Raw genomic sequence first — 27,805 nt, 5'->3', positions numbered from 1 at the left:
AAATAGGGATGACTGTGGCTCAGTGGTCTAGTACCCTAAGTTCAAACCCTAGTACCAAAAAAGGAAGAAAAGAAAAGTGCTGGGCCCTTAGGCCAATGCCTATAATCCTGGCAGCTCTGGAGGATGAGGCAGTAGGAACAGGAATTCAAGCCTCAGCAATTTAGCAATTTAGTGAGACCCTAGGCTACTCAATGGGAACTCTGTTTCAAAATTAAAAGGAAAAAAAAAATGGCTGGGGTTAAGTGCCCTGGGTTCAACCACACACACACACACACACACACACACACACACACACACACAGAAATATGGGAGCTATCATTATCTGTAAAATGATGTGGTTGTACTCACCCGTAAAAATCTTTTAGCTTGTCATTCCAAGTTTTGACGAGGCAAAAACGAGAATGAGAATTTAAAAACAAATTCTCAGAGCATCCAGTATAACAAGAGGGATAAGAATCCCCTGAAGGGCCGGGGTTGTGGCTCAGCGGTAGCGCATGTGCCTGGCAAATGTGAGGCACTGGGCTGGGGATGTGGCTCAAGCGGTAGCGCGCTCGTCTCGCATGCGTGCGACCCGGGTTCGATCCTCAGCACCACATACCAACAAAAATGTTGTGTCCGCCGAGAACTAAAAAATAAATATTAAAAAATTCTCTCTCTCTCTCTCTCTCTCACTCTCTCTTTAAAAAAAAAAATGTGAGGCACTGAGTTCAATTCTCAGCACCGCATATAAATAAGTAAAATAAAGGTCTATCAACAACTAAAACAAAATTAAAAAAAAAAATCCCCTGAAGAGCCAGGCTCAGTGGCACACGCCTGTAATCCCATGGGCTCTGGAGGATCGCGAATTCAAAACCAACCTCTGCAAAAGCAACTCTGAGAGTTTCTATCTAAGCAAAATACAAAACAGGGCTGGGGATGTGGCTCAGTGATTGAGTGCCCATGAATTCAATCCCCAGTACCCCTCCCCTCCGCCCTCCCCCCCCCCCAAAAAAAAAGAATTCCCTGAAGCCTGGGAATCCTTCCTTTTCTTATACCCTTTTGATACCTGGCACAGATTTCAGAGTTCCTTTCCTATGGGCATCAGCAGGGAGGGAAAGACAAATGAAAAAAAAAAAAAGATTCTTAAAAGGGCAGAGAAGGGTGAAGAGTGTTGTGGGGCAGGATAGGGGACTCGGTAAGCCATGGGGTGATTTACTCGGAAGTGAACAATGGTACTGAGTGGAAACTGAGTGAGCCGCAGCGTGTGAGCTAGGGGTAAGAGGGAGGGTGTTGATAGAATAATTCTCAAAACTTCAGAGTTGCATTGTGAGACTGGAGCAGAAGTTCAAGCCAATCAAAGCAGCCAATCAAAGCAGTTTCTGCCTCCTTACACCACGCTCAATCATATAAGTAAACTGGGGTATCACAAATAACTTTCCTCGGGTGTGCGATTCTCAGACCCAAGCTTCTGGAAGTGGGAACCAACGAAAGCCCCGCCCCCATGGGCACGCCCACGCTGTTGATTGGCTGAAGGATTTAAAGACCCGACCTGTCATAGGTTGATTTTTCTATCCCAAGTATTTGAAAGTTCCTAGTTTGTCAGCTTCGCCTGTCTGCCGGTTTATTGTTGCGACTGCCCGCACAAGTGAGTTCCTGCTCGACCTTTGAAATGGGAGGCAGAGAATCTGGTTCTTGTAGGGGTCCCCGTCGGGAAGGTACAGATGAGTGGGTCAGACGGAGGGAGCACGGTTTCCGGGTTTTCCGGGACCCCGGGATTTACCTGTGAATTCCTTTGCCAAATATTTTCCACCCCACCCCCACCTTGGAGGTGGGAAACTCCGGGCATTAGAATCACACTGACCGTGAGACCTACTAGTCAAGGGCAAAAAAGTTTGTCTCTCTCAGTCTGTTTTCACTTCTGTAATAGAGACCTGCCTGGCTATCCATAAACCTAACTTGGAAAACAGAAGGCGCACATTTCATGTAAGTCCCTTTCCCATCTCCACACTTGAGACTCTCTTGATTTTCCGAGAGAGGGCCATGACGATTACCGGCTGGTTTTGGGTCTCAAAGCAAAGCAGGCCTTTTTGTCTCATCCTCCTCCTCCGCCCATGCCCCCATGAAATGCGGGGTCCTAGCAGGACAACCGAGGTTTCTCAGTTTCTGACGCTGCCCCTAGAGTATATTTCTAGAGTGGGCTTTCGATTAGCCCCAGGGACCTTTTACCGTTTCTAGTGACTTCCTTGTGTTACCAGTGAGAATGTCCATGACCCTGTGTGACAGGGTTCCCGGTTACGGACCACCTATTATATCCTGAATCTCTGTGACCTCTATGCTCCGGTCTCTTCGCAGACTTGCAGAGGTGGTAGCAATGCTCTCGAGCACCCAGGTGGCGGCAGCGGAAGGTGACCACGCGGACCTGCGGTGCCGTGTGGCGGTGGAAGAGCTGAGCCCAGGAGGGCAGCCACGGAAACGCCAGACCTTACGCACCGCGGAGCTGAGCCTGGGTCGAAACGAGCGCCGTGAGTTGATGCTGCGGCTGCAGGCTCCGGGGCCAGCCGGGCAACCGCGCTGCTTCCCCCTGCGCGCCGCGCGTCTCTTCACACGGTTCGCCGCGGCGGGGCGCAGTACGTTGAGGCTCCCAGCAGACGCCGTTCCCCGGGCGGGAGCCGTGCAGCTGTTGCTCTCCGACTGCCCCCCGGACCGCCTGCGGCGTTTCTTGCGCACGCTGCGTCTGAAGCTGGCTGCGGACCCGGGTCCCGGGCCTGCCTCCGCCCGCGCGAAGCTGCTCAGCCCTCGACCCCGCGACTTCGTCACCATCAGCCCAGTGCAGCCGGAGGAGCTGCGGCGTGTGGCAGCAACGCGGGTTCTAGACACCACGCTGGTCAAGCAGCCGATGGAACCCGGGACTGGAGCCAAGCCCAGCATGGTGAGAACGGGAGAATGGGCATGTCTTTGGGATTAGGTATGCTTAATCATTAAGATGGAAGAGACTAAGGAGGCCCAAGTGTGGGGGACTAGACTGTGGCGATATTCAGGGAACAGCTGTGAGCTCAGAGATGCCATAGGTCATGGAGTATGACAGGGTCGTTGGACTCTTCTGTGCTTCCCATATATAAGCCCTGAACCTGAATAAGCAAGAACAGGTAATGAGAGTCCAGGCCATAATAAAAGATAAGAGAACGCCAGAAAAGGCGATTTAAGAAGGCAAAGTAGGGGGCTCAGCGGTAGAGCGCTCGCCTAGCATGTTCGAGGCGCTGGTTTGATCCTCAGCACCACATTAAAAAACAAATAAATAAAATAAAGGTACTGTGTCCAATACAGTTTTAAAAAAATGGAAGGCAAAGTAAATTTAAAAAGAAAAAGAAGAAGGCAAAATAGACCAACGCCTATAATCCCAGCAGCTCCAGAGGCTGAGGCAGGAGGATTTTGAGTACAAAGCCAACCCCAGCAATTTAGCAAGGTCCAAAGTAACTTAGCAAGACCCTGTCTCAAAATAAAACATATTTAAAAGTGGGGGCGGGGGGCTGAGGATGTGGCTCAGTGATTAAGCATCCCAGGTTTCAAATCCCTTGTACACACATACACACACAAAAAAAGGAAAATTAGGAGTATATTATTGTATTTGGGGAGAAGTGAAGCAGTCAACAGTGTCTGGACAGTCAACATTCCCTTCAAATGAGGGAAACATGTCTGGTGGACTGACAACCATTTTTGGACTGGGGCAGGTTGGTTGATGACCACAGGGTTTTGAGACTAAGCTGGCGAGAAGCTAGAGATGGAACAAGAAGGGGCCTTAGTTGGGCAGGGTTTTGCTTGGATATTTTGAGGCGAGAATTTTGGAATAGGAGGAGAAATGAGAAGAAAATTTGGGTGAGAGAACCAGAAAGGTGAAGGAACCCAGAGGAGGAAGCTGAGGGAGGATCCAGACCCATACACTGGGGATCTTCAGGGCACGAGGAGAGACCCAATAGTTACTGGCAAAATCTCCAGGTGAACCAGAGCTGTCCTAGGGTACCAGGGAGTGAAGCCAACCCAGGGAGAAAGCCAACAGTCTGTATTGAACACAGATCAAGAAGGGTGGGAGAGTAATGTCTGGGGAGGTGGGAGGAGGCTCTGAGACAGCCCTGTCTCCATCAGGAAGCCCCAAGGTGGCCTCTGCCTGTGAAGAGGCTGAGCTTGCTCCCCACCAAGACACAGCTTTCTGAGGAACAGGCTGCAGTGCTGAGGGTTGTCCTAAAAGGCCAGAGCATTTTCTTCACTGGGAGCGCAGGTAGCAGGGGCAGAGTAGGGGTGGAGGGGACGGGGTGGGGAGGTAGGATGGAAGAACAGGCAGCCCTGACTTTGCCTCCTGTCCAGGGACTGGGAAGTCATATCTGCTGAAGCGGATCCTGGGCTCACTGCCCCCCACAGGCACAGTGGCCACTGCTAGCACTGGGGTGGCAGCCTGCCACATTGGGGGCACTACCCTCCATGCTTTTGCAGGTAAGTGGGAGCCCCTGGGGCTTGAGATAAGAGCAAGTCAGACTTCTGGGGTGGAGGGAAAGGAGGGCAGCATTGATGGGGGCTGGGGTCTCAGTTCAGGATGAGTAGTTTCATTCACAGGCATCGGCTCAGGCAAGGCTCCCCTGGCCCAGTGTGTGGCTCTGGCACAGCGGCCAGGCGTGCGGCAGGCCTGGCTGAACTGCCAGAGGCTGATCATTGATGAGATCTCCATGGTGGAGGCAGACTTGTTTGATAAGCTGGAGGCTGTGGCCAGGTTAGTATATATGGTGAGGGTAGTAACTGAGGCCAGAATCTGGTTATTTCCCAAGTGGAATTGTCTACTTAGCTTTTTTAAAGCACTACCTGCTCCCCTCCAGAGCTGTCCGCCAGCAGAACAAGCCATTTGGAGGGATCCAGCTCATTATCTGTGGGGACTTCCTGCAGCTGCCACCAGTGACCAAGGGCTCCCAACCCCCTCAGTTCTGCTTCCAGGTACCACTCACCCCCTGGCCCTGCCCCCCCGGGGGGCGGGGTTAGCTGTGTTCCCTGACCCACCCCCCACCCTTACCCCAAACAGGCCAAGAGCTGGAAGAGGTGTGTGCCAGTGACCCTGGAGCTCACTGAAGTGTGGAGGCAGGCGGACAAGACCTTCATCTCTCTGTTGCAGGCTGTGAGGCTAGGCAGGTAGGCCCTGGCAGAAAGAGAAGGGACCATGGGGTGAGGAACCAAACACAGTGACCCAGGGTAGGAGGAGAGATGCCTGTTCTCAGGAGTAAGTAGTCCACTAAAAGAGGAGTTTTAGGCAGGACACTGGTCAACTCAGGACAAATGGCAGTCGATGACTCCAAAAACATGATCCCTGCAAGTGAGGGACCCAGCCTCCCTTGGATTTGAATTCCTATCACCCAACACAAAGGCTGGCATAGAGTAGGTATCAAGGAAGAAAATGGACATGCAGGGGTTCAGAAATGTCAACATCCCCATTCCAGATGCAGAAACTGGGTCAAAGAAGTGAGGTGACTCATACAAATTTATGTCCAGTAAGTGGCTGAGCTGGGACTTGAACCCAGATCTGAGTCTTAAAACCCAAGCTCCGTCTACTCTGGGACCCTGTAGGGTCAGGGTCAATTAGTAGGGAAGGAAAGGTTATGTACCTGACATCTACCTGCTGAGGTCAAGGTTAAAGTGCTGTGCCTATCTTAAGGTGGAAGTGGAAAGGAGGCCAGGAAGGTGAGCAGAGCTGGACCTGGAAAGATAGGTCTGATTGGGATGGGACTCAGGTGGCAGAGAGTCTATGCCTGGGGAAACTTGTTGTAAATTTGGGAAGCAGGTGGGGAGGGAGCACAGCACACACTGACACATGTGGGAAAGGCCAAGTGGCAGTGTAGGCAGAGAAGGTTCCAAGCTATTCCTATTTGGTGGCTATTGCATCTGGGCTTCAGTGTGAAAAGTGGCTTGACACGAGAGAAGATAGAAATACAGGCTAGCTATTTCATCCAAGGCAGCAGGCAAGTGGCTAGAAAATTGTATGTTGGAGGGCCATTTGATGACAGGGTAGCCAGTATTATCTACATCAGTGCCTTGTCCCAGGCCTGCAAACCTCTGGCCTATGTTCACTCCTCATTTCCAGCTTCCTCAGAAACACTTTGGGGTGGGATGTTGGTCAGCTCCTACTGGGGGAACAGACACAGAAAAGGCACTCACATATGATCACAGCTAGCACCCCAACCCCATGCTCATTCTCCATATCTGGGGTCCAAGTGGAAAAAGGACAAACTGGCCAACCTGGGAGCCAGCATATCTGGCTCTGGTACCCTTTTCCAGTTCTCAGGCCTGACCTATAGCCTGCTGCTCAGGCCATACTGCCCATGTTCCCCACCTCCTCTGGTGTAAGTGAGTTCTGCCCTAATAGCCCAGCCCCCACAGGTGTTCTGATGAGGTGACCTGCCAGCTCAGGGCCACAGCTACCCACAAGGTAGGGCGAGACGGAATTGTGGCCACAAGGCTCTGCACCCACCAGGATGACGTGGCCCTCACCAATGAGAAACGGCTGCAGGAGCTGCCAGGTAATTAGAGATCCAGGACTAGGTAAGACCAGCTGGGAGGGGTCATCAGGCAGGTGTGGCCCCCAGGCAGCTTGGGCTTTTAGGATCACTTGGGTATCCAGGGTCTCAACCTCTGTGACCATAAAGGCCCTTACATTTGCAGATGTAACTGTGATCTTAAGAGGTTGGGCAAACTGATTCCAAAGCACCTACTAGGTCTGAGCGGCCTATCTCCCATACCATGGTCTAATATGTGGTTTTAGAAGCTGAGCCACAAGTCAATGATTCATAATCCTGTTTTTCCATCTCTCTTTTTCCAGGTGAGGTACATAGCTTTGAGGCTATGGATAGCAACCCTGAGTTAGCCAGGACCCTGGATGCCCAGTGTCCTGTTGGCCCGCTCCTTCAGCTAAAGCTGGGGGCCCAGGTGAGTAGGAAACTAGGTCTAGACCCTGGCAATCTGGACTGTCTTGTATGAGCCTCCCCAATCCCTCTGCCCAGGCCATTCTGTAGCCAGTGCACCAGCTGTGACCTCACAAAAACCTCCATCTGGTTTCCACCTACCTTTCTACCTTCAGTTTTCCACTGCCCTCCTTTTCTTACTCCTGGAGGTCCTCCAAGCTATGTCACTTTGGGCAAGTCCGTTCCCTTTGCTGAAGCTCAGTTGCCTTGTTTCTAAAATCGGGGTTGAAACACCTCCCTCCTGGCTGTCTTTAGTCATGTACCTTATAGATGGCTGAGTCCTCATCCCTCCCATAACAGTGGGGTGAGCAGAATGGGAGACTTTCCTCTGGGCCCAGAGGGTACCCACAGGGAAAACAAAGGCACAGTGTGGCTGAGACCAGGGTGGCAGGACCCAAGGGCCATCCCTCAAGATTTGTGGCCCCATAAGAGATCTGATCATTTCTGTAGCCCAGTGATATAGGTGACCTTACAGGCTTTACCTCTTCCTCCTGAGGCAAACTGAGCAAATGTATTCCCCTTTGACACAGGGGAAACTGAGATCCTGGGAATTAAGGCTGTCTGCCCCAGGGGTCAGAATTAGCTGGTGGCAGAGCTTAGGATTGGGACTGGGCACCCCTTGATGATAACCCCCTGCCCTTGGCCTCTGATAGTGACTGCTAGAGTTGATCCAGGTGTAAGGATGGGCCCTTTGCCACTTCTCTAGTCCTCCTTCCCCTCAGGTGATGCTGGTGAAGAATTTAGCTGTGTCCAGGGGCCTGGTGAACGGAGCCCGAGGTGTAGTAGTCGGGTTCGAGACTGAAGGGAGAGGTAAGTGATAGGGAAGGACAGTTGTGCTGTGTGGGTTTGCAGTAGGGCCTGGGGAAAGTGTGGGAGGAAAAGGCCAGAGACCTCTCCTCTCAGCCATGAAGCAGGACTAAAAGGTGGGACTTCTCTGTGCCTTCCTCAGGGCTGCCCCGAGTGCGCTTCCTGTGTGGAGTCACTGAGGTCATCCATGCTGACCGTTGGACAGTTCAGGCCACTGGGGGCCAACTCCTCAGTCGCCAGCAGCTGCCCCTCCAGCTGGCCTGGGCGATATCCATCCACAAGAGCCAGGTGACCACTCAGTGAGGGAGTGGGGACACAGCAGGGCAGAGTAGACAGCATATACCTGGGACATGTTAGGTTGTGTGCCTTGAAGGCCTTATAGCCTGTGACCTAAATGGAAAGTTCCAGATCAGGAGTAGAATAAACCTTCTTCCTTGCTGTCCTCAGAATAGACCTTTCTTTAGTAGATTTCGCAGCCCTTCTCCAGGGAAGGATATAAGTCACTTCCTCTTTGCTTTTTCCATTTGCTGAGCCACTACCAGATACATTAATCCCTACAAAAACAGTAAGAAGCTGGGTGCTGCGGCTCATGCCTATAATCTCAGTGACTTGGGAGGCAGGAGGATCCCAAGTTCAAGGGCAGCCTCAGCAATTTAGCAGGGACCTAAGCAATTTAGCAAGACCCTATCTCAAAAAATAAAAAGGCCTGGGGATGTGACTCAGTGGTAAAGCACCCCTGGGTTAAAACCCTAGTATAAAAACACACACACACACACACACAAAACTATATAAAGTACATGTAATTAATAATCATTCTCCTTTCTCAGAGAAGAACACTAAGGGACTAAGGAACTGTCCAAGGTCACACAGTTAGGGAGTGTCAGAGCCAGGATTCAGTTTCACACCTGGGTGACCTAGAGCCTGAGCTCTTTCCTTTCACCCCCCCCCCCCACTTCTTACCCTGAATCCATCCATGTCCCCCTGTATTCAGACCCCGTCTGCAGTTAGGCTTTCCCTCTGCTGGAGCCTCTCTGGACTGAGTGAGGAGATCTGGGGGCAGTCACTGGGCTGGTGAAGGATCAGCTCTTGGGTACAGGGGACTCCAGACTAAACTGTCTCTCTCTGTCTCTCCATCCCCCAGGGCATGTCTCTAGATTGTGTGGAGATCTCTCTGGGACGTGTGTTTGCCAGTGGTCAAGCCTATGTGGCCCTTTCCCGGGCCCGCAGCCTACAGGGCCTGCGTGTACTAGACTTTGACCCCATGGTGGTTCACTGTGACCCCCGTGTGCTGCACTACTATGCCACCCTGCGGCGGGGCAGAGACCTCCATCTGGTAAGAAGGAATCAACCACAGGAGGCTGAGGCAGGAGAATGGCAAGTTTGAGGCCAGCCTGGACAACTTAGCCAGACCCTGTCTCAAATCTTTTTTAAAAGAGCTGGGGGTATATCTCAGTAGTGGAGCACTTGCCTAGCATGCACTGGACCCTGGGTTCAATCCCCTACACTATTGAAAAAAAAAAAAAAAAAGTCACCTAGTGGTGGGCCTGTGACTTTGGCAGGCTGGGACAGAGGAAAGGCCCAATAGAACCCTGGGGTGGCAGAGCCCTCTACTGGCTCTTTTGGGGATGGAGGTAGGAGGAAATAAATGCTGGCCCCCCAGGCTATGGCCTAGAGAACAGGAAAAGCTTGTGACTGGGCTTTTTGGCTCTGATTCAGGAGTCTCCAAATGATGAAGATGCAGCCTCAGACCAGGAGAACATGGACCCAAACCTCTGAGCCTCTGCTGTAAAAAGAAGACAAAGAATGATCTCCACAACTTGCAGCTCCCTAGTGGACCAAGGCCCCAAGGAGTAACTGGTGGAGGAGACCAGTGTTCCTCTGTCCCCTCTTGGGGGTTCTCAGCCTCCTTGCAGGACTAAAGGAAGAGTGCCTCCCACTCACTTACCAGCTGTGCCACAATTTCTCCTGTTTGTCCTGGGTAAACTCCTTCCATGATCAGAAGTAACCTTTTTTGTGCCAGTTGGGAATGGGTCCAGTGGTGTCAGAGGTCAAAGCTCTCAGCAAGGGATGGACATAGAGCCAAAGAGTCCTTAATGCTTCTCCCTCTAGGTTGCAGAAGAGAGAGGCAGGAAAGACAGAGGCTTAAGGGAGCAGCATCAGGCCTCTCCAGCTGGGACTGCCTTAGTCCATTTTGTATTGTTATAACAAAATACCTAATGGTGAGATACTTCATAAAGAAAAGAAGTTTGTTGGTGGACATGATAGTGCACACCTATAATCCCAGTGACTCTGGAAGCTGAAGTAGGAGGATTGCAAGTTCAAGGCCAGCCTCAGCAACTAAGCAAGACCCTAAGCAATTTAGCAAAACCCTGTCTCAAAATAAGAAAAATTTTAAAAGGGGGTAGGGATGTGGCTCAGTGGTTAAGCACCCTGGGTTCAATCTCTAGTACCAAAAATAAAAAAAGAAAAAGAAAGAAAGAAAAAAAAAGAAAGAAAGGAAGGAAGAAAAAGAGAGAGAGAGGGAGGTTTGTTTAACCCACAGTTCTGGGGGCTCAAGAGCATGTAGCCAGCATCCACTCAGCTCTGGTGTGTCCTTATGGCAGATGGTATCAAATGGCAGAAGCACACATGATCATATGGCATGTGAAACAAGAAGCAAGAGATGTGCCAGGTGAGGTGGGCACCTATAATCTCAGCGACTCAGGAGGCTGACCTAGCACCCGGATTGTGTGGAGATCTCTCTGGGCCGTGTGTTTGCCAGTAGTCAAGCCTGTGTCATGTTTCCCAGGCCTACAGGATGATCGCAAATTTGAGGCCAGCTTCAGCAACTTAGCAACACCCTGACTCAAAAGATAAAAAAAAAAAAAAAAAAAGGACTGAAGGTATGGCTCAATGGTAAAGCACTCCTGGGTTCAACCCCAGTACCAAAAAATTAAAAAAGAAGATGAAGCCAGAAATGGGGAAGGGTCTGGCTTGCTCTTTTCATAACAGCTGCTCTGGACAGAACTAATCCCCTCCTTCCACACCTGATGCTTCTGTAGGACAGCATTAATCTACTGTGTGAGGACAGCGCCCCCATGACTTAATTACCTTCTGTTGGACCTCACAAGATTTAAAGGTTACATCACCTCAGTACCACCACACTGGAGACCAAACTTCCAGTATATAAACCTGGAGAGGACCTGGAGGAGACTCACACCAGGTACAGGACCAAGAGAGAGAACAAACCTGAGTTATCCCACAGCTGGGGTCAGCCTAGCACAACCCAGAGCAAACAACCTTCTGAGCCTAACCTGAGAACATATGCTGCAAATGTGTTTTATATATTATATACATGGACACACATGTTTATATGTATATATATATATGTGTGTGTATATACATATATTAATTTTAGTTATAGATGGATATTGTAGTTACAATTTTATTTATTTTTATTTTTATGTGGTGCTGAAAATTGAACCCAGTACCTCATGTGGTAGGCAAGCACTCTACCACTGAGCCACAACCCCAGCCTCCTGTGTGCCCATATCTTAAGCTGCTTTTTTTCTGGGGGGGGGATGGTGTTCTGGGGCACTGAAATGATTGTTCCCAGGTTGTATTTATTTAGGACAAATAAACCTGTGATTGTGTAAGCTCTGCACTTCCTGTCTCATTTCCCACCACTGTGAACATGCACACAGAGGTGTTTGCTCACGTCACAAGGGCCATGATCACAGTATTTGTATGTGAGGTTTTGTTAATATCATTGGTCATTTGGGAAGCTGAGTTATTTGAGGCTGGTGACTAACAATAAAATGACAAAATGAATCACCATCACCCAGTAGTCAGACAGGAACACACTAAAGCATATCTGTTTGGGCCCTGCTAGAACTCTGGATTTAGATGGGGAAAAAGTCATCAGTGAACTACCTGCAGTTCATGAAGAAGCATGATGGAAGCTGCTCAGGGGTCCTCACAGGCTAACTAGAACTGGTGCGATTCTATGCTTATGAAAGAAAAGTATCAATTCTGGGTGGAAAATATGGGCTATAATAGAAGCATGCATCAGCCACTAGAGGTGTCTTTCACTAAAAGTAGCAATAGCTACTTAAATGTAAAATCACCACTAGGCATGGTGGTGCACACCTATAACCCCAGTGGCTCAGGAGGCTGAGGCAGATGGATCCAAGTTTAAAGCCAGCCTTAGCAACTTAGTGAGGTCCTGTCTCTAAATAAAATTTTTAAAAGGGCTGGGAATGTGGCCCAGTGGTTAAGCGCCCCTGGGTGCAATCTCTGGTACCAAAAAAAAGTAAATTTACCAAAAGATAATAATAAAATAATGTTGGTTGCTGGAAGCCACAAAATCTAGGTGCTCAGAGGCTCTTATTGCTGTCTCCCAAAAGCTGGTAGGGGCCAGGTACAGTGGCACACGCCTGTAATCCCAGCAGCTTCAGAGGCTAAGGCAGGAGGATGGAGAGTTCAAAGCCAGCCTCAGCAACTTAATGAGGCCCTAAGCAACTCAGTGAGACCCTGTCTCTAAATAAAATACAAAATGTGGCTGGGGATGTGCTCAGTGATTAGATGCCCCTGAGTTCAATCCCTAGTACCGGCCCCCCCTCCACATACACACAAAAAGAGCCAGCAGAGGTCCTAGTACACAGAGGGTAGGTGCTGAGGAAGTGACTGGCTAAATGGTGGAGGCTACTGACATGGGGGCTCAGTGCTATGGTGGTTCAGAGAGGTTATAGGGCTCCTACCTTACTGGAAGTTCTGTGGAAGGAATAGGGCAAAGCCCATGGAAATGAACGATGGTTTTAGCTCAGGAGACAGACCTGGCTTTCCTTACTGATTTTGCCACTCACCAGCTACGTGAGTTTAGGCTGCTGCACAACCTCTAGAGTCCTTCCTCATCTGTAAGGTACAGTGCTGACTGTTCTTTCACATAGGATTTTTAGACAGACCAGCCAGGAGCTGGGGGTATAGCTCAGTGGTAGAGTGCTTGCCTACATGCATGAGGCCTGGGGTTCAAACCCAGCACTGCCAAAATAAATAAATAAATAAAGCCAGCTATTTGGCAGGACTCCATCAATAGCCATCACTAATATTTATAAACACTATTGAACATTTCTGTGAAGTGTGAATTTTGTGGTTTCTACACAGCCTTTTTTTTTTTTTTGTACCAGGGATTGAATACAAAGTCATTATTAAACAATAAGCCACATCCCCAGCCCCTTTTTTATGTTTTATTTTGAGATAGGGTCTCACTAAATCCTGAATCTTCCCTAAATTGCTAAGGTTGGTCTCAAACTTGTAATCCTCCTGCCTTAGCCTCCCAAGTCCCTGGGATTACAGGCATGTACCACTACATCTGGCCCAAGGGGCACTTTTATCAGGGAGTTATGTCCCCAGTCCTTAAATTTTAATTTTTTTGCTACTGGGGATTGAACCTAGGAAAACTTCATCACTGAACTACATCTTCAGTCCTTTTATTTTGAGCCAGGGTCTCACTAAATTGCCGAGATTGGTCTCAAACTTTCAATCCTCCTGCCTCAGCCTTCCAAGTCTCTGGGATTACAGGCCTGCACCACCACATCTGGCTACATAGCTCCATTGGCAGAAAAGATATAGCACTCAGAAGAGCGCCAACCTGGCCATGGGTATCCATGGCCATCTGGCTCTTGTCTCCAACCTTGAAGAGTTGAATGTTTTTCTGTGGCACGATCCCTTTTCTCTGCCCTGAGTGGAAGACACTGAAGAAATAGAAGCTGCTGGGAACGGATGGTACACACCTGTAATCCTAGCCACTCAGGAGGCTGAGGCAGAAGGATTGAAAAATTGAGGACAGCCTCAGCAAATTAGTGAGGCCCTACTTAGCAAGACCCTATCTCAGAATAAGAAATAAAAAGGGCTGGGGCTGGGGGCTGGGATTGTGGCTCAGTGGTAAAGCGCTCACCTAGCATGGGTGGGACCTGGGTTCAATCCTCAGCACCACATAAAAAAATTTTAAAAATGCATTGTGTTGTGTCCATCTACACCTAAATATTTAAAAAAAAAAAAAAAGGCTGGGGATGTAGCTCATGGTTAAGCGCTCCTGAGTTCAATCCCCAGTACTTAAATAAATAAGTAAAAATAAAAGCTGGGTGTGGTGGCACACGATTGAAATCCCAGAAGCTAAGGAGGCTGAGGCAAGAGGATCACAAGTTCAAAGCCAGAAACTTAGTGAGGCCCTAAGAAACTTAGTGAGACCTATCTCAAAAAATTTAAAAAAAAAAAAAGTTAGGGATGTGGCTTAGTAATTAATCACCCCTTGGTTCAATCCCTGGTACCAATAAATAAATGCTGGCTGCTGGGGATGTAGCTCAGTAGTAAAGCATTCCTGAGTTCAATCCCCCATACCAAAAAAAAAAAAAAAAAGCAGAAATGCCAAGCTCATTAGGATGACCCCACCAACCATTGGGCAACCATAAGGGTAGATATTTATTTATTTATTTATTTATCTTTGCAGTACTGGGGACTAAACCCAGGGATATTCTGCCACTGAGCTACATTACCAGCCCTTTTTACTTTTTATTTTGACATGAGGCCTCCTAAATTGCTCAGACTGGCCTTGAACTTGTGATCCTCCTACCTGAACCTCCAGAGTAGCTGGAATTATAGGCATGTGCCATTTATGTGTCAGGATGTTCCTAATCTGCCCAAACAACATGGTGTTCCTTCTAGCTTGCTTTCTTCCTTTCTTTCTTTTCTTTAGAACTGGAGATTGACTCCAGGGGCACTTTGCCTCTGAACTACATCCCCAGTCCCTTTTATTCTTTGACATGGGATCTCACAAAGTTGCTGAGGGTGGCCTTGAACTTGTGATCCTCCTGCCTCCTGAGTTGCTGGGATTACAGGTGTGTTCCACCATGCCCAGCTCTGTCTCTTGTTTTTTATCAGTTCTGTACCCCACTGGGGGTCATTGGATGGAAACAGGAGAAATTGACTCAAGATAACTCAAAGTAGAAAAGGAAGATAATAGAAGACTAGCTCACAGAACTGATAGGAAGCCCAGAAAATGAGGCTTGGAAACACACTGGAACCAGAAAGGCTAGAACCACTAGCAGGAATACAGCTGGGAGCACTCATGCCAGGAGGACCTCTGTGGCTGCCACTGGACACTGAGCACAGTCCAGGAAGGGAGTTCTGCATTCTGCCATCTCTTCCCCTCACTCAGTCTAGTGATAAAGACTCCTAAGGGTCCTAACCTGGCATGTGGCTGGTTGACCTTGGTCCCCTGCACAAGTCCTACAGCTGCTAATAAGAGGCACAATGTGCCATTGAGGTACAAGAGGGACTAGTGCTTCTGTTGCAAATGAATCTCCCATCATCTCCCAGAGCCAGGCTGTCCAAGGGACCTGGGAATGCGGTTATTTTTTTCAGCATGCTATCTGGGATTCCCCATTCTCAGACCCCACCCTCAACACAACCTGCTGAGGCAGCTCCACCCACTCAATCCTTTCCCTTCCCTTGACTGAATTCAGCTTTCTCTGGTCTCCTATGCACCTACCTGGCTCAAAGATGTCCTCCATTGGGTACCAAAAGGCCCTCTCTTAACAATTCCTTCTCTTTCCCCTCAGCATCATCCCTGAAGGAACTGGACATAGGAAGCCAATTTAGGAACTGTGGACTGTGTTCAGGAATCTCCTGGGTTTCAGGCAAAGAAATGCAAAGTCCTGATGACCCACTCAGAATAGGGGGGCAGGGGGAGGGGTAAGTACAGATAGAACAAAGGCGAACATATCCCCAGTAATCTTAACACAAGGCAATAAAAAAGACCACCATGGGCTGGGGATATAGCTCAGTTGGTAGAGAGCTTGCAGCATACATGCACAAGTCCCTGGGTTCGATCCCTAGTACAAAAAAAAAAAAAAAAAAAAAAATACCAGTGGGCTGGGGTTGTAGCTCAGTGGTAGAGTGCTTGCCTAACATGGGCAAAACTGCTTCAATCCCCAGCACCACAAAGAAAAGAAAGATAATCAGATCAATAGGCCTAAGAGATACTTCCAGTGAGCTGGGTATAATAAGTGAGCAAATAAAAAGATAATATCACACTATGATGAATATGATGAAGACTATGTAATTAGAAGAAATGATAATAGAGCTTTTATTTTTTTATTAGTGCTTTATGTTTATATATAGTGGTTGGGCTCATCCTGATAAACTCATATGTGCATGAAAATTAATTTCAGTTTAGGATTCCACTCTTTTCCCTCTCATCTTTCCCCATCTTTTTCTTTCTTTTTTTTTTTTATTTTTTTAGTTGTTGACGGACCTTTATTTAATTAATTTATTTATATGTGGTACTGAGAATCAATCAGAGTGCCTCACACATGCTAGGCAAGCGCTCTACCACTGAGCCACAATCCCAGCCCCTCCTTTTTCTTTCTTTTGTTGCTTTTTGTGGGGGGGGTGGGGGGTGGGGGTGTATCAGGGATTGAACCCAGGGGCGCTGAGCCACTGAGCCAGTCCCCAGCTCTTTTTCTTTCTTTCTTTCTTTCTTTCTTTCTTTCTTTCTTTCTTTCTTTCTTTCTTTCTTTCTTTCTTTCTTTCTTTCATTTTGAGACAGAGTCTTGCTGAGCTGCTGAGGCTGACTTGCACCTGCAATCCTCCTGCCTCAGCCTCCTAGCCACTGGGATCACAGGCATGTGCTCCCATGCTCATCAATAATAGAGCTTACTTACACTATGATCAGAGAAAAGGACTCTGAGGGGACATTTGAACCAAGACCAGAAGGAGAAGCCAAACAAGTGCAACAGATGGCAGGCCAGGAAGAGGAGCAAGTACAGCATGCCTGGGTCCCTTCCCTCCTCCTACTTGGAATTTGCTACATGTTTTTAGTCTGAAATGTTCAGATTAGCCCTTCTAGACTCTGCTGAGACATCACTTTCTCTTTGTGCCCCAGGATCTAGCTCATCCCCTTTTTAGGCAGAATGGTCATTCCCTTTCTCTGAGTATATACATGGAGTTGTCCTTAGCTGTGGGTCTGTGTCCTTCACCAAAATAGGATCAAGGTCCCTGGCTCCCAGTAGCCCCAGTGCCAGCACCACATGTGGAACAGGGCAGGCACGTGAATCAATCAATGAATGGAGGAAGGAGAGAGCTGGAGGTAGGGGCTCCCATCAGCCTGTCCTGTCTTGATGTAGGGAGGGTCTGTGCTGCAGCTAGGGGGAGCCCCTGGACTTCAGCTTTCTTCCTGGTCACGGGATTCCCCACTCTCCTCCTGGCTGGCTCTCTTAACAGGCAGGATGGACAGGAGTTTGTCAAGTGGCTGAGTTGGAGAACGGCATTGAGGACAGAGCAACCCCTTGTAGGACAGAGCCAATGAGGGCTGCACCACCCCTTATGGAGCTTGTCAGCCACTTTAAAGCAAGAGATGGTGGGGGTTGAGGAGACAGGCCTGAACCTAGCGGCTGGACCCATGGTCAGGGCTCAGCACAAGGAAGACCAGACCCTAGTCAGGAGGCAGGCAGGGGCCTGGGTAAGAGTAGGTAGGCACATAGTCTTAGAAAGATAATTCTGTGATCTGACTTGTCACAATCCTGCCACTTCTCAAAAATACTTCTCCGGGGGCGAGAGTTCAACTCATCTGAGGGTAGTGAGCAATTTACAAGTCATCTCCTGCCCAGAATGAGGTAGACTAGAGAGTCCCAAAAGAATTGGTTTGGATATCTTTGTGTCCCCACAGCACAATGATAATGATTTTATTTATTTATTTTTTTTTAAGAGAGAGTGAATGAGAGAGAAAGAGAGAATTTTAACATTTATTTTTCAGTTTTTGGCGGACACAACATCTTTGTTGGTATGTGGTGCTGAGGATCGAACCCGGGCCACACACATGCCAGACGGGCGCGCTACCGCTCGAGCCACATCCCCAGCCCAATAATGATTTTAGAAAGTAGAGCCAGGTGCTCGCCTGTAATCCCAGCAACTTGGGAGGCTGAGGCAGGAGGATCGAAAGTTCAAAGCCAGCCTCAGCAATTTAGTGAGACCCTAAGCAACTCAGTGAGAACTTGTCTCAAAATAAGTAAGGGCTGGAGATGTGTCTCAGTGATTAAACACCCCTAGGTTCAGTCCTTGGTACCAAAAAAAAGAAGAAGAAATAAAGAAAGTAGATGCTGTGGCCTGGGGTGTAATTCAGTGGTAGAGCACTTGCATAGCATGTGGGAAGCCCTGGATTCAACTTTCAGTACCAGGAAACAGAGAGAGAGAAAGGCTTCATAAAACGTTTGATAGGGGCTGGGGATGTGGCTCAAGCGGTAGCGTGCTCGCCTGGCATGCGTGCGGCCCGGGTTCGATCCTCAGCACCACATACCAACAAAGATGTTGTGTCTGCCGAGAACTAAAAAAGAAGTATTAAAAATTCTCTCTCTCTTTAAAAAAAAAAAAAAAAGTTTGATAAATGAAAGAAGGCACAGTCTCACTGCGAACCAGGGAATGTGTACTCTTGTTTTGTGGAAGACGTGGCTGAGGTCTGGAGAGCTACTTATTCAGTGGCAAGGCTGGAACTAGAACTGTGGCCTCCTCCTGGTCTTCAAAGAGCTGTCCCAAGGGAACGGGTATGGGGTGGGGACCTTAAGAGGCTTGAGAGGCTGAGAGGCATAGTGGGAAGGGTGCACCACTTCCCACTGCCTTCAGTACAATAGCCAACTAGGTGCCACCATACCCTCTGATATCAAGTGGTTAGAGTTGTAGTTCAGTGGCAGAGTACTTGCCTCACACGCGAGGGACTGAGTTTGATCCTCAACACCACATAAAAGTAAATAAATAAAATAAAGATATTGTGTCCATCTACAGCTAAAAAAAAAAAAATGGGAGGTGGGTGGGTATTGGGGATTTAACTCTGAGACACTCAATCACTGAGCCACATCCATAGTCCTTTTTTGTATTTTATTTAGAGATGGAGTCTCACTGAGTTGCTTAGTGCCTCGCTTTTGCTGAGGCTGGCTTTGAACTCATGATCCTTCTGCCTCAGCCTCCCGCTCAGGATTACAGGTGTAAGCCACTGTATCAGGCTAAATATATATATATATATATATATATATATATATATATATATATATATATGACTGGGATAATATTTGCCTAGCACCTGTGAAGCCCTGGGTTTGGTCTTTAGCACCACATTAAGATAAATAAATAAAATAAAGGTATTATATCCATCTACAACTAAAAAAAAATTTTTTTAATAAAAATAAAAAGGGATGAAAATGTGGCTCAGTGGTAGAACATTCCTGGGTTCAATCCCTAGTATCTGGGTGGGAAGCAGCTTCCACTGGGTTTCTGTTGAGAACCACAGGGTTTGGGTTCATTAGCCCTCTCATTTCTTTTTCACACAAAAAAAATGAGAGTAGAGTGGGACAGTTGTCCCTATTTTATGGACAGGTTGAGTAACTTTGCTAAGATCACATTAAAAGCTTGGTCTGGAACTGACTCCCAGATAGAATGTTCTAAAGCTTTGTAAAATTAGCCAAAGTCCTGAAGCCAGATTCCTGCATTTAAATACTAGCTCTGGGCTGGGGCTCAGGCTCAGTGGTGGAGCCCTTGCCCAGCATGTGAGAGGCCCTGGGTTCCATCCTCAGCACCACATTAAAAATAAATAAGTAAACAAATAAAATAAAAATATTGTGTCCAACTACAACTAAAAAAATAATTTTAAAGAAATTACTAGCTGCATTGCTTCCCAAATATGCAACCTTGGAGGGTCTGCCTAAATCTGAGGTTAGGAAAACCAAAGGGTGGAGGTGGGCCAGGTGGGAGGAGAAGCCTCAAGGTTGGCTCTTATTGGCCTTTATCACAATCACCCGAAGGGGCTCCCCTCCCCCACCCATCACCCCCTCCTTTCTCCGGTGGCCTCTGGGGAATAACAAAAAGAATTAACAGCAGGTCAGCGTAAAGGTTCCTCTCTGTTTTACAAAGCCTCCCTTCCCATCTGGCCTTATGGAGGACCAGGCCCTGCCCACCCACTCTGGGGAAAGGGACAAAGAAGTGTACCCGCTCTGCTTTCTAGCCCTGGTCAGTGTTCAGTCATAACCTCCCCTCCTCTTTCCTCTGCCCACCTTCCCATCAGATGGTCTTCAGCCACGTAGTGGGATCTTCCAATCCAGTTTATAGAGGAGGGGATGGAGGGCGGGTGGCAGAGCCAGGCCGGGCACATGGGCACATGGTGCTATGCTTTCATAGTGCTGGTGCTCAGGCCTTCACAAAAAGAAACACCAACTGGCACCCTAGCTTTGTCCCTGAAGCCCCACACAGGCAAAACTCTTATTTATTGGATTCCAAAAACATCACCTGCTGAGATTCAAATACCCCTTGAGACCTGGGGGCTGGGCAGGTTGGCAACTCACAATAGGGGCTGAACCCCAGGTGGAGACAAGCCCTGAGCAGGAGGCGGCATCCTGAGACTCTTCCCCCTGGGCTCCAGCTTCCTGCTTCAGCCTTTCAGCCTTCAGGTGGATGACCGCCCTAGAGATGGCCCCTCACCTTTCCTCCCCCACCGGTGTTGGGTTCAGTAAGCAGAGCCCCAGCTCACCTGGGAAGGTGCCGAGTGAGAAGGGCGTCCTGTTACAAGCTGGGGCTGGGAGGACAGGTAGGGGCAACCCAAGGGCAGATCCAAAGTTCTGGGAACTGATGGTAGGGGCAGGTGGCAGGGGGAGGCCTCAAGACACCCCCACCTGGCAGGAGGGCCTGTTCTCTGGGTTCATGGCCTCCCTGAGCACCAGAGGTCAGTGGTTTAAAAACCAGAGCAGACTAAGGCTGTGCCTGGTAAACTGTAAAGGGCTGTGGCAGCCCTGGAGAGAGGTTGTTCTCTCAGCACCACTCCTTTCTCCTCCACCGGGAGCAGCCTCCTCCCCGCCCCTCTGCCTGGGCCCTGGCACAGCACTCCATGCCTATTTAAGGCAAATCTCCGGGTCTTCTTTTAAATAACATTGCTCCTTGCTGCAAAGGCAAGCTGGGCCTGAGCTGAGAAAAAGGGGATAGGAGTCCCAAATACCCTCTCTGAGGGTGGGAGAGGAAGAGCAGTGTTGGTGGGGGAGCAGATGTAAACTTTCCTCTCCCAAAGTGAGCTTTGGAATGGTTCTTGCCTGGTCCCCTCACTCACTGACAGACCCTGGATTGGCTCAAGCCCCTGGTTGAGGCAGCACTCCCAGGATGCTACAGTGCAGCCCTTACAGAGATGGGAAGATGGGGAATAAGGTAACCCCGGCAGGAAGAAAGTGTGCTTAGGATCTAGAGTAAGACCTACACCTGACTTCATAGGGCAAGCGAAGGATGAAACACAGCTGCTGTTTGGTTGTAGAACCTGGAGGCTCAGAGAAGCCAAGAGACCTGCCCAGGGCAACAGAGCTAGCGAATAGAAAGGTCTGATATACAGGGTGGCAGGCTCCAAATTTAATGCTTCCTCCCTTTCTCTGCCAGGTCAACTTTTCGTGGGGCAGGATGTGACATGACTCTTTTTGGGGGGTAGGGTTCTGGAGATTAAATCCAGGGGCGCTTAACCACCAAGCCACATCTCTAGCCTTTTTTACTTTTTGTTTTGAGACAGGGTCTTGCTAAGTTGCTTAGGGCCTTGCTAAATTGCTGAGGCTGGCTTTGAACTTGGATGGATCCTCCTGCCTCACTGGTCTAATGGCACCCAACATGACAGTGACTTTTATGTGGGTGGGCCAAGCCAGGCATCACTTAAGTCCCTGCATCTGGCCTTCCTGGGTCTGAATGGCTCTCAGCAGGGGACCCTGCCTCCCTCCCTTCTGCTTCCTGCCTCTTTCTGCAAGCCCACCAGGCCTGCCCCACCTGCTTCCTTCCTTCTTTTCTCTTCCCAGCCTCCCCCCAGGTAGCCCCTCCCACCTCCTATCTTGGCATAGGCACCTCTAATCCCCACCCCCACCCCCGTGGTCCTCACATGGCTGGGAAGCCCTCTCCAGGGTTCAAAAGGAGACCTCAGGGATCCTTTCCAGATCATGTTGCCTCCTCTGGCCAGCATTCCCTCCTCAGGCATGTGAGCCCCAGCAGGCTGACCCCACCCCTGGGTCAGGCTTGCACTGGGACTGAGGGACAAAAGCCCTTCCTCTGTTCACTTAGAGCTGAAGGAGCTATAGAGGTCAGTTGGTCCAATGGCTCATATCACCCCTGAGCAAACTGTGAGTCAAAGAATGAGAAGGCCCTGGGTTCCCACAGTGAGACAGAGGCTAAGCCGGTCTGGGGTCTGGGAGCTGGAAAACCTCAGGCAGGCACTTGATCCCTGAGGGAGGAGAGTCCATTATAGAAAGAAATTCAGCCACTCTTAATGCTTCTGTGTTGGGTGTTTTTTGGTACCAGGGATTGGAAACAGGGGCACTTAACCACTGAGCCACATCCCCAGCACTTTTTATTTTTTAGTTTGAGACAGGGTCTCACTAAGTTGCTTAGGGCCTCTATTTTGTGGTCCTCCTGCCTCAGCCTCTGGAGTAGCTGGGATTACAGATGTGCACCACCACACCTAGCAAACTGTGTTTAGTGGGTGTTTCTGCAAGCTTCTCAGGATCTTCCTTGCCCAGCTCTACCATTAACCTCTTGTGTGTCCTTGGGCAAGTCCCTTTCTGTTTTTAGGCCTGCTTCCTCATGTCAGATGGGTAGATTGGAAAGATAATCATTAAGATCCCGCATCTCCCACCAGCCCAGACTCATCCTCCCAGACCTCTATTTCTATGCTCCTGCCCTGGCCAGGCCTGTCTCATAGTCCACTGAAATTCCTCCAATGTCTCCAGCTGTCACTATCTTCTCCTCTTATAACTTGTACCCACATGTTTCTCCGGAGGCCTGGGAAGCTTCCATGGTTCTCCATGGCCTCTCAGAAGGATCCACTTCATTACCCCACAGTTAGCACAACCTGCTTGCCCGTCTGGACTCTGGGCTCAGTTTCCTCATCTGCCAAGTGGGGATAACAACTCTTTACAAGGAGGGCTGCGGTATAGACACACAGTGAGACGCACTGGTCATCTTGGGAAATGCTGGACCAGTGCCTCCAGATTCTCTGCACAGTAAGCAAAGCCCGCCCATCCCCCCATCTCTCCTTCATATCAAGTGCCATCTCCTCCAAGGCTTAGTCCAAGTCCCAGCCCTTCTTGGAGACAGGCCAGTCACCCTCTATGGTCCTAAGAGAGATGACCTCCCAGAAGGCTTGCCTGCCTCTGCCTGAAGTTCCTGTCATCCTGTGGGAATGTCAAACTGAGGACGCCTGGGGAACCCACTGGCAGGACACTTGTGAGGGAATGCCTGGGTCTGTGGGTGCCTGCCCACTTCCCCTTCCTTCTCCCAGGGCTGTGGTTTTCACATGGGATTATCTTTGACCTCCAGTAACATCCTCACTGCCAACTCCAAAAAAAGCTTAGAGTTGAGCCTCAAGGCAGACTCCTGTCGAGAAGTTTTAGACCCTTTCTTGCCTGGTCCCCAGCAGGGATGCCTGACCAAAGAACTCTCAGATATCTTCCCCAAGGGCAGAGGAAAGGAAATGTGTTATCAGAAGAAACTGCTAACGGAAGAGAAGCCAGAACCTGAACATTTAGAGACTTACCACTTTGGGATCTGAACACTGATTTTATCACTTACTAGTTATAGGACCCTCAGGAGGTTGCCTAATATCTTTGAGCCTCAGTTTTCTCATCAGTAAAATGGGAATAATGAAGCCCATTTCATCCTGTGGTGTGAAAATTAAATGATGTATGCAAAGTGCTTAGCTCAAAACCTGGCACTTCATAATTGCACACACATACACAATGGTAATGCCAGGCATAGTGGCACATGCCTGTAGTCCCAGCTACTTGGGAGGCTGAAGCAGGAGGATCACTTGACCTGAGGAGTACCCGACTAGTCTAGGCAACATAACAAGACCCCACCTGAAAACAACAAACAAAAAAGGTAGCTGAATTATGATTTGGGTTTTTTTGTGGTACTGGGGATCAAACCCAGGGAGAGTTTAACATAGGCTAAGCATGCACTCTGCAAATGAATTATACCTCGACCCTTTTTATTTATTTATTTATTTTAAGATAGTCTCACTAAATTGTTCAGGCTGGCCTTGAATTTGTGATCCTCCAGGACCGACTGGGCTTACAGGCCTGCATCACTGAGCCCATTTTGCAGGATGTCTTAAGTTTTCACTTTATAGAGTCAACCTCTGTTTAGTTGTGTCTTCAAGTAGTTGTTGTGCTGGTGATCGAACCCAGGACCTTCCGTGTTCTAACAGCCATCAATGGTCATACAACCAAACCTGGGCTTAGAAATAAGAAAGAAGGGGCTGGGGATGTGGCCCAAGCGGTAGCGCGCTCGCCTGGCATGCGTGCGGCCCGGGTTCCATCCTCAGCACCACATACCAACAAAGATGTTGTGTCCACCGAGAACTAAAAAATAAATATTAAAAATTCTCTCTCTCTCCTCTCTCACTCTCTCTTAAAAAAAAGAATAATGTAAACTGAGGTATTTGAAGGAGGCATCAAATGTCTTCTTCCTCTTAGAAATCTACAAAAAAAAAAAAAAAAAAAAAAAGAAAGAAGCTGTGTGTTGGGCTGGGGATGTGGCTCAAGTGGTAGCACGCTCGCCTGGCATGCGTGCGGCCCGGGTTCGATCCTCAGCACCACATACCAACAAAGATGTTGTGTCCGCCGAGAACTAAAAAATAAAAATATTAAAAATTCTCTCTCTCTCTCTCTCACTCTCCTCTCTCACTCTCTCTTTAAAAAAGAAAGAAAGAAAGAAAGAAGCTGTGTTTTTCCCCATAAGCCAGTGGTAGACAGCTCTGAGAGGGTTTGGCCTCAAGGCCCACCAAGTGGCTAGGAGCAGCGTGTCCCTTAAGGCAAGGAAGTCTGGTATCTGCTCAGCATTCGCTTCTGTTGGGCTGAATGGGGGCCCCAAGGCATGTGTCTGGAGCTCATCAACCCTGCCTGTCAGCCTAACCTGGCTGGCAGAGGCCTGTGGTTATCCCAAAGGAGAGTGGGGCTGAGGGTAAGCTGAATATAGTCTCAGTTCAGAGGCCTGATGTCCCATCCCTGCTGGGGACCTCAGACCTAAGCTCCCAATTTTCCTGCACTCTATTACATGACAAGCACTGGGAAGTACACAAAGACCTTGTTCTTTTAATCATTTATTTGTTCAATAAATATCTATCAAACACATATCCTGTGCCTGGCCCTGAGCTGCTTCCGGGGAACAAGACAAAAATTCCTGCCTGTATTCTAGTAAAAAAAAAAAAAAAAAAAAGCTGTAAGGAAAGCAGAACTAAAAAAGAGTGATTTTGTTTAAATACAATTGTCTGAAAAGGGTCGTTGAGTTGAGATAGGAAAAGCATGGCTAATGGAACATTCTAGACAGGAAAGAACTTGTGCAAAGGCCCCGAAACAGAAAGATTTGAAATGTTTGCAGAGTTGCAAGACTAGTATAAGGTAAGCACACAGCAAAGTCTCCTACAATAAATGCCAATTGAACAAATTAAAAAATCATCATATGGGGCTGGGGATGTGGCGCGCTCGCCTGGCATGCGTGGGGCCCGGGTTCGATCCTCAGCACCATATACAAACAAAGATGTTGGGTCCACCGAAAACTAAAAAATAAATATTAAAAAAAAAATTCTCCCTCTCTCTCCCCCCCTTTCTCTCTCTCTCTCTCTCTCAAAAAAAAAATCTTTAAAAAAAATGATCATAAACATATTTTTAAAATATTTATTTTAGTTTTCGGGGACACAACATCTTTGTTGGTATGTGGTGCTGAGGATAGAACCTGGGACACACGCATGCCAGGCCAGCGGGCCACCGTTTGAGCCACATCCCCAGCCATTTCTAATATCTAGATTTTTTTTTTTTAAATGGGCTGGGGCTTGAACCCAGGTCCTTGCACATGCTAGAAGACAAGTGTGCTACCACTGAGCTACAGCCCAAGTTCTTTCCTTTTTTAAAAATATTTTTTTTAGGGCTGGGGATGTGGCTCAAGCTGTAGCGCGCTCGTCTGGCATGCGTGCGGCCCGGGTTCGATCCTCAGCACCACATACCAACAAAGATGTTGTGTCCGCGGAGAACTAAAAAATAAATATTAAAAATTCTCTCTCTCTCTCTCCTCTCACTCTCTCTTTAAAAAATATACATATATATATATATTTTTTTTATAGGGCTGGGATTGTGGCTCAGTGGTAGAGCGCTCGCCTAATACGTGTGAGGTCCCAGGTTGGATCCTCAGCACCATATAAAAATAAATAAAATAAAGATATCATATCCAACTACAACTAAAAAATAAATGTTTTTAAAAAATATTTTTTATAGTAGATGGATGTCAAATTGGTGGTGGTGACTTAGGACAAAGCAGCCTGAGCGGGAAAGAAACATCAATCAGCTGCCCACGGAAACGCCTGTCAATCAGCGGGATCTCCTGACTAACGTCTGCCCGTCAATCAGCAGGACCCCCTGGCCAATCCTGGAGTTCAGCCAGCTCCCCTGACCAACTCCAGCAGGACAAGGGACTCTAAAAACACCTTTTCCTGTCCCAAGCCCTTCCCTTCCTGCTGTAAGCCCCATAAAATTTCAGTCCACAGGGTTTCTCCTCAGACCCTTCTCCTGTCCACTCTGTCTGTCTGATCGAGTTCCGCAGGGGAGTAATATTTCAAATAAAGCCTCATTTGGCGGTCCTTTTAAATCTGCCTCCTTTGGTCGATACCCACCTTGCCTGATCTCACAATGGAGACAATACCTTTATTTTTATGTGGTGCAGAAGATCAAATCCCTCACCTCACATGTGCTAGGCAAGCACTCTACCAACTGAGCTACAGCCCCAGCCCCAATAATAAGTATTTCTGGCCAGACAAGATGACTTAAATTCGTGGTGGTTCATGCCTATAATCCCAGTGGCTCAGGAGACTGAGTCAGGAGGATCTTGAGTTCAAAGCCAGAGTTAGCAATTTAGCAAGGCCCTAAGTAACTCAGAGAGGCACTGAGCAACTCAGGCCTGGGGATGTGGCTCAGTGGTAAAGCACCTCTGGGTTCAATCCCTGGTACTAAAAAGAAAAAAGAAAAAGGAGTGACTTAAATTCCCACCAAAACCAACTAAATACGCTCCTCCCTATACATGAAATGACAGTTCTCAATATACCGAAAGGCAGAAAACAAAAACTAGCAAACACAGAGAGTCAGAAAACAATAGAGGGGACCCTATGAATGCCCCACCTTGTTGCCTAAATAGTTTTCAAACCAGAGCCCAGGAAGAAGCTTAGGTGGAGTATAGCCATGTCCTTGCCTTAAAAAGAGGGAACTGGGACCCAGGAACACAAGATGGCTATAATTTTCAGAGCAGAGAAGTGAAAAGGAGAGAGCTACTCAAAAAGAAGTCTAGAGCTCTACAGACAGTACCTCAGCAATTCAGATCTGTGAGTGAAGGGAGGAAACTGCCAGAAAGCAGGTAAGATAAAGAGAACAACCCTTATGTTGGGGTTGCCGCTCAGTAGCAGAGTGCCTGTCTTGTACATGTGAGGCACTGGGTTAAATAAATAAAATAAAGAGGGCTGGGGATGGGGCTCAGTGGTAGAGTCTTGCCTAGCATGCTTGTGGCACTGAGTTCTATCCTCAGCACGACATAAATGTAAAATAAAGATATTGTGTCCAGGGGCTGGGGATGTGCCTCAAGTGGTAGCGCGCTCACCTGGCATGCGTGCGGCCCAGGTTCGATCCTCAGCACCACATACAAACAAAGATGTTGGGTCCGCTGAGAACTAAAAAATAAATATTAAAAAAAAAAAAAAAAGATATTGTGTCCATGTATAACTTAAAACAACAATAAAAAAAAAAAAAAGACAACAACCTCATAGCTCACACTGGCCTGGGAACAGTTGTTCCTATTAACTAGAATGAAAACCTTATAATTAATTAACACTGAGCACTCAGAAGGAGGCAAAAGTAGCCAGGAAAGCACACTTGTAATCCCATTGGCTCTAGAGGCTGATGCAGGAGGATCACAGGTTTGAGGCCAGCCAGGGCAACTTAGTGAGTCCCTAA

The 27,805-nt window shown here is 48.3% G+C and overlaps 1 protein-coding gene across 1 annotated transcript; it reads left to right on the top strand.

The window, feature by feature from the left end:
• The first annotated feature begins 2,341 nt into the window (after positions 1-2,341).
• Positions 2,342-9,554, top strand: Pif1 (PIF1 5'-to-3' DNA helicase). The gene is made up of 12 exons (XM_026384892.2): positions 2,342-2,908; positions 4,120-4,252; positions 4,339-4,464; positions 4,585-4,738; positions 4,842-4,956; positions 5,042-5,148; positions 6,391-6,530; positions 6,830-6,936; positions 7,694-7,781; positions 7,921-8,066; positions 8,920-9,111; positions 9,495-9,554. The coding sequence occupies exons 1-12, from the start codon at positions 2,351-2,353 to the stop codon at positions 9,552-9,554; spliced, it is 1,926 nt and encodes a 641-aa protein (XP_026240677.2). The 5' UTR covers positions 2,342-2,350.
• The last annotated feature ends 18,251 nt before the right edge of the window (positions 9,555-27,805 follow it).

This window comes from Urocitellus parryii, chromosome 6, assembly GCF_045843805.1.
Source record: "Urocitellus parryii isolate mUroPar1 chromosome 6, mUroPar1.hap1, whole genome shotgun sequence".
NCBI lineage: Eukaryota > Metazoa > Chordata > Mammalia > Rodentia > Sciuridae > Urocitellus > Urocitellus parryii.
This window is presented reverse-complemented; position numbering and strand designations above follow the sequence as displayed.

Bases quoted from the DNA above. Each gene is read 5' to 3' on its own strand.
- Pif1 (XM_026384892.2), top strand. From the start codon at position 2,351: ATGCTCTCGAGCACCCAGGTGGCGGCAGCGGAAGGTGACCACGCGGAC. The intron at 4,253-4,338 runs GTAGCAGGGGCA...CCTCCTGTCCAG, and splicing joins TTTCTTCACTGGGAGCGCAG to GGACTGGGAAGTCATATCTG. The intron at 4,957-5,041 runs GTACCACTCACC...TACCCCAAACAG, and splicing joins CCCCTCAGTTCTGCTTCCAG to GCCAAGAGCTGGAAGAGGTG.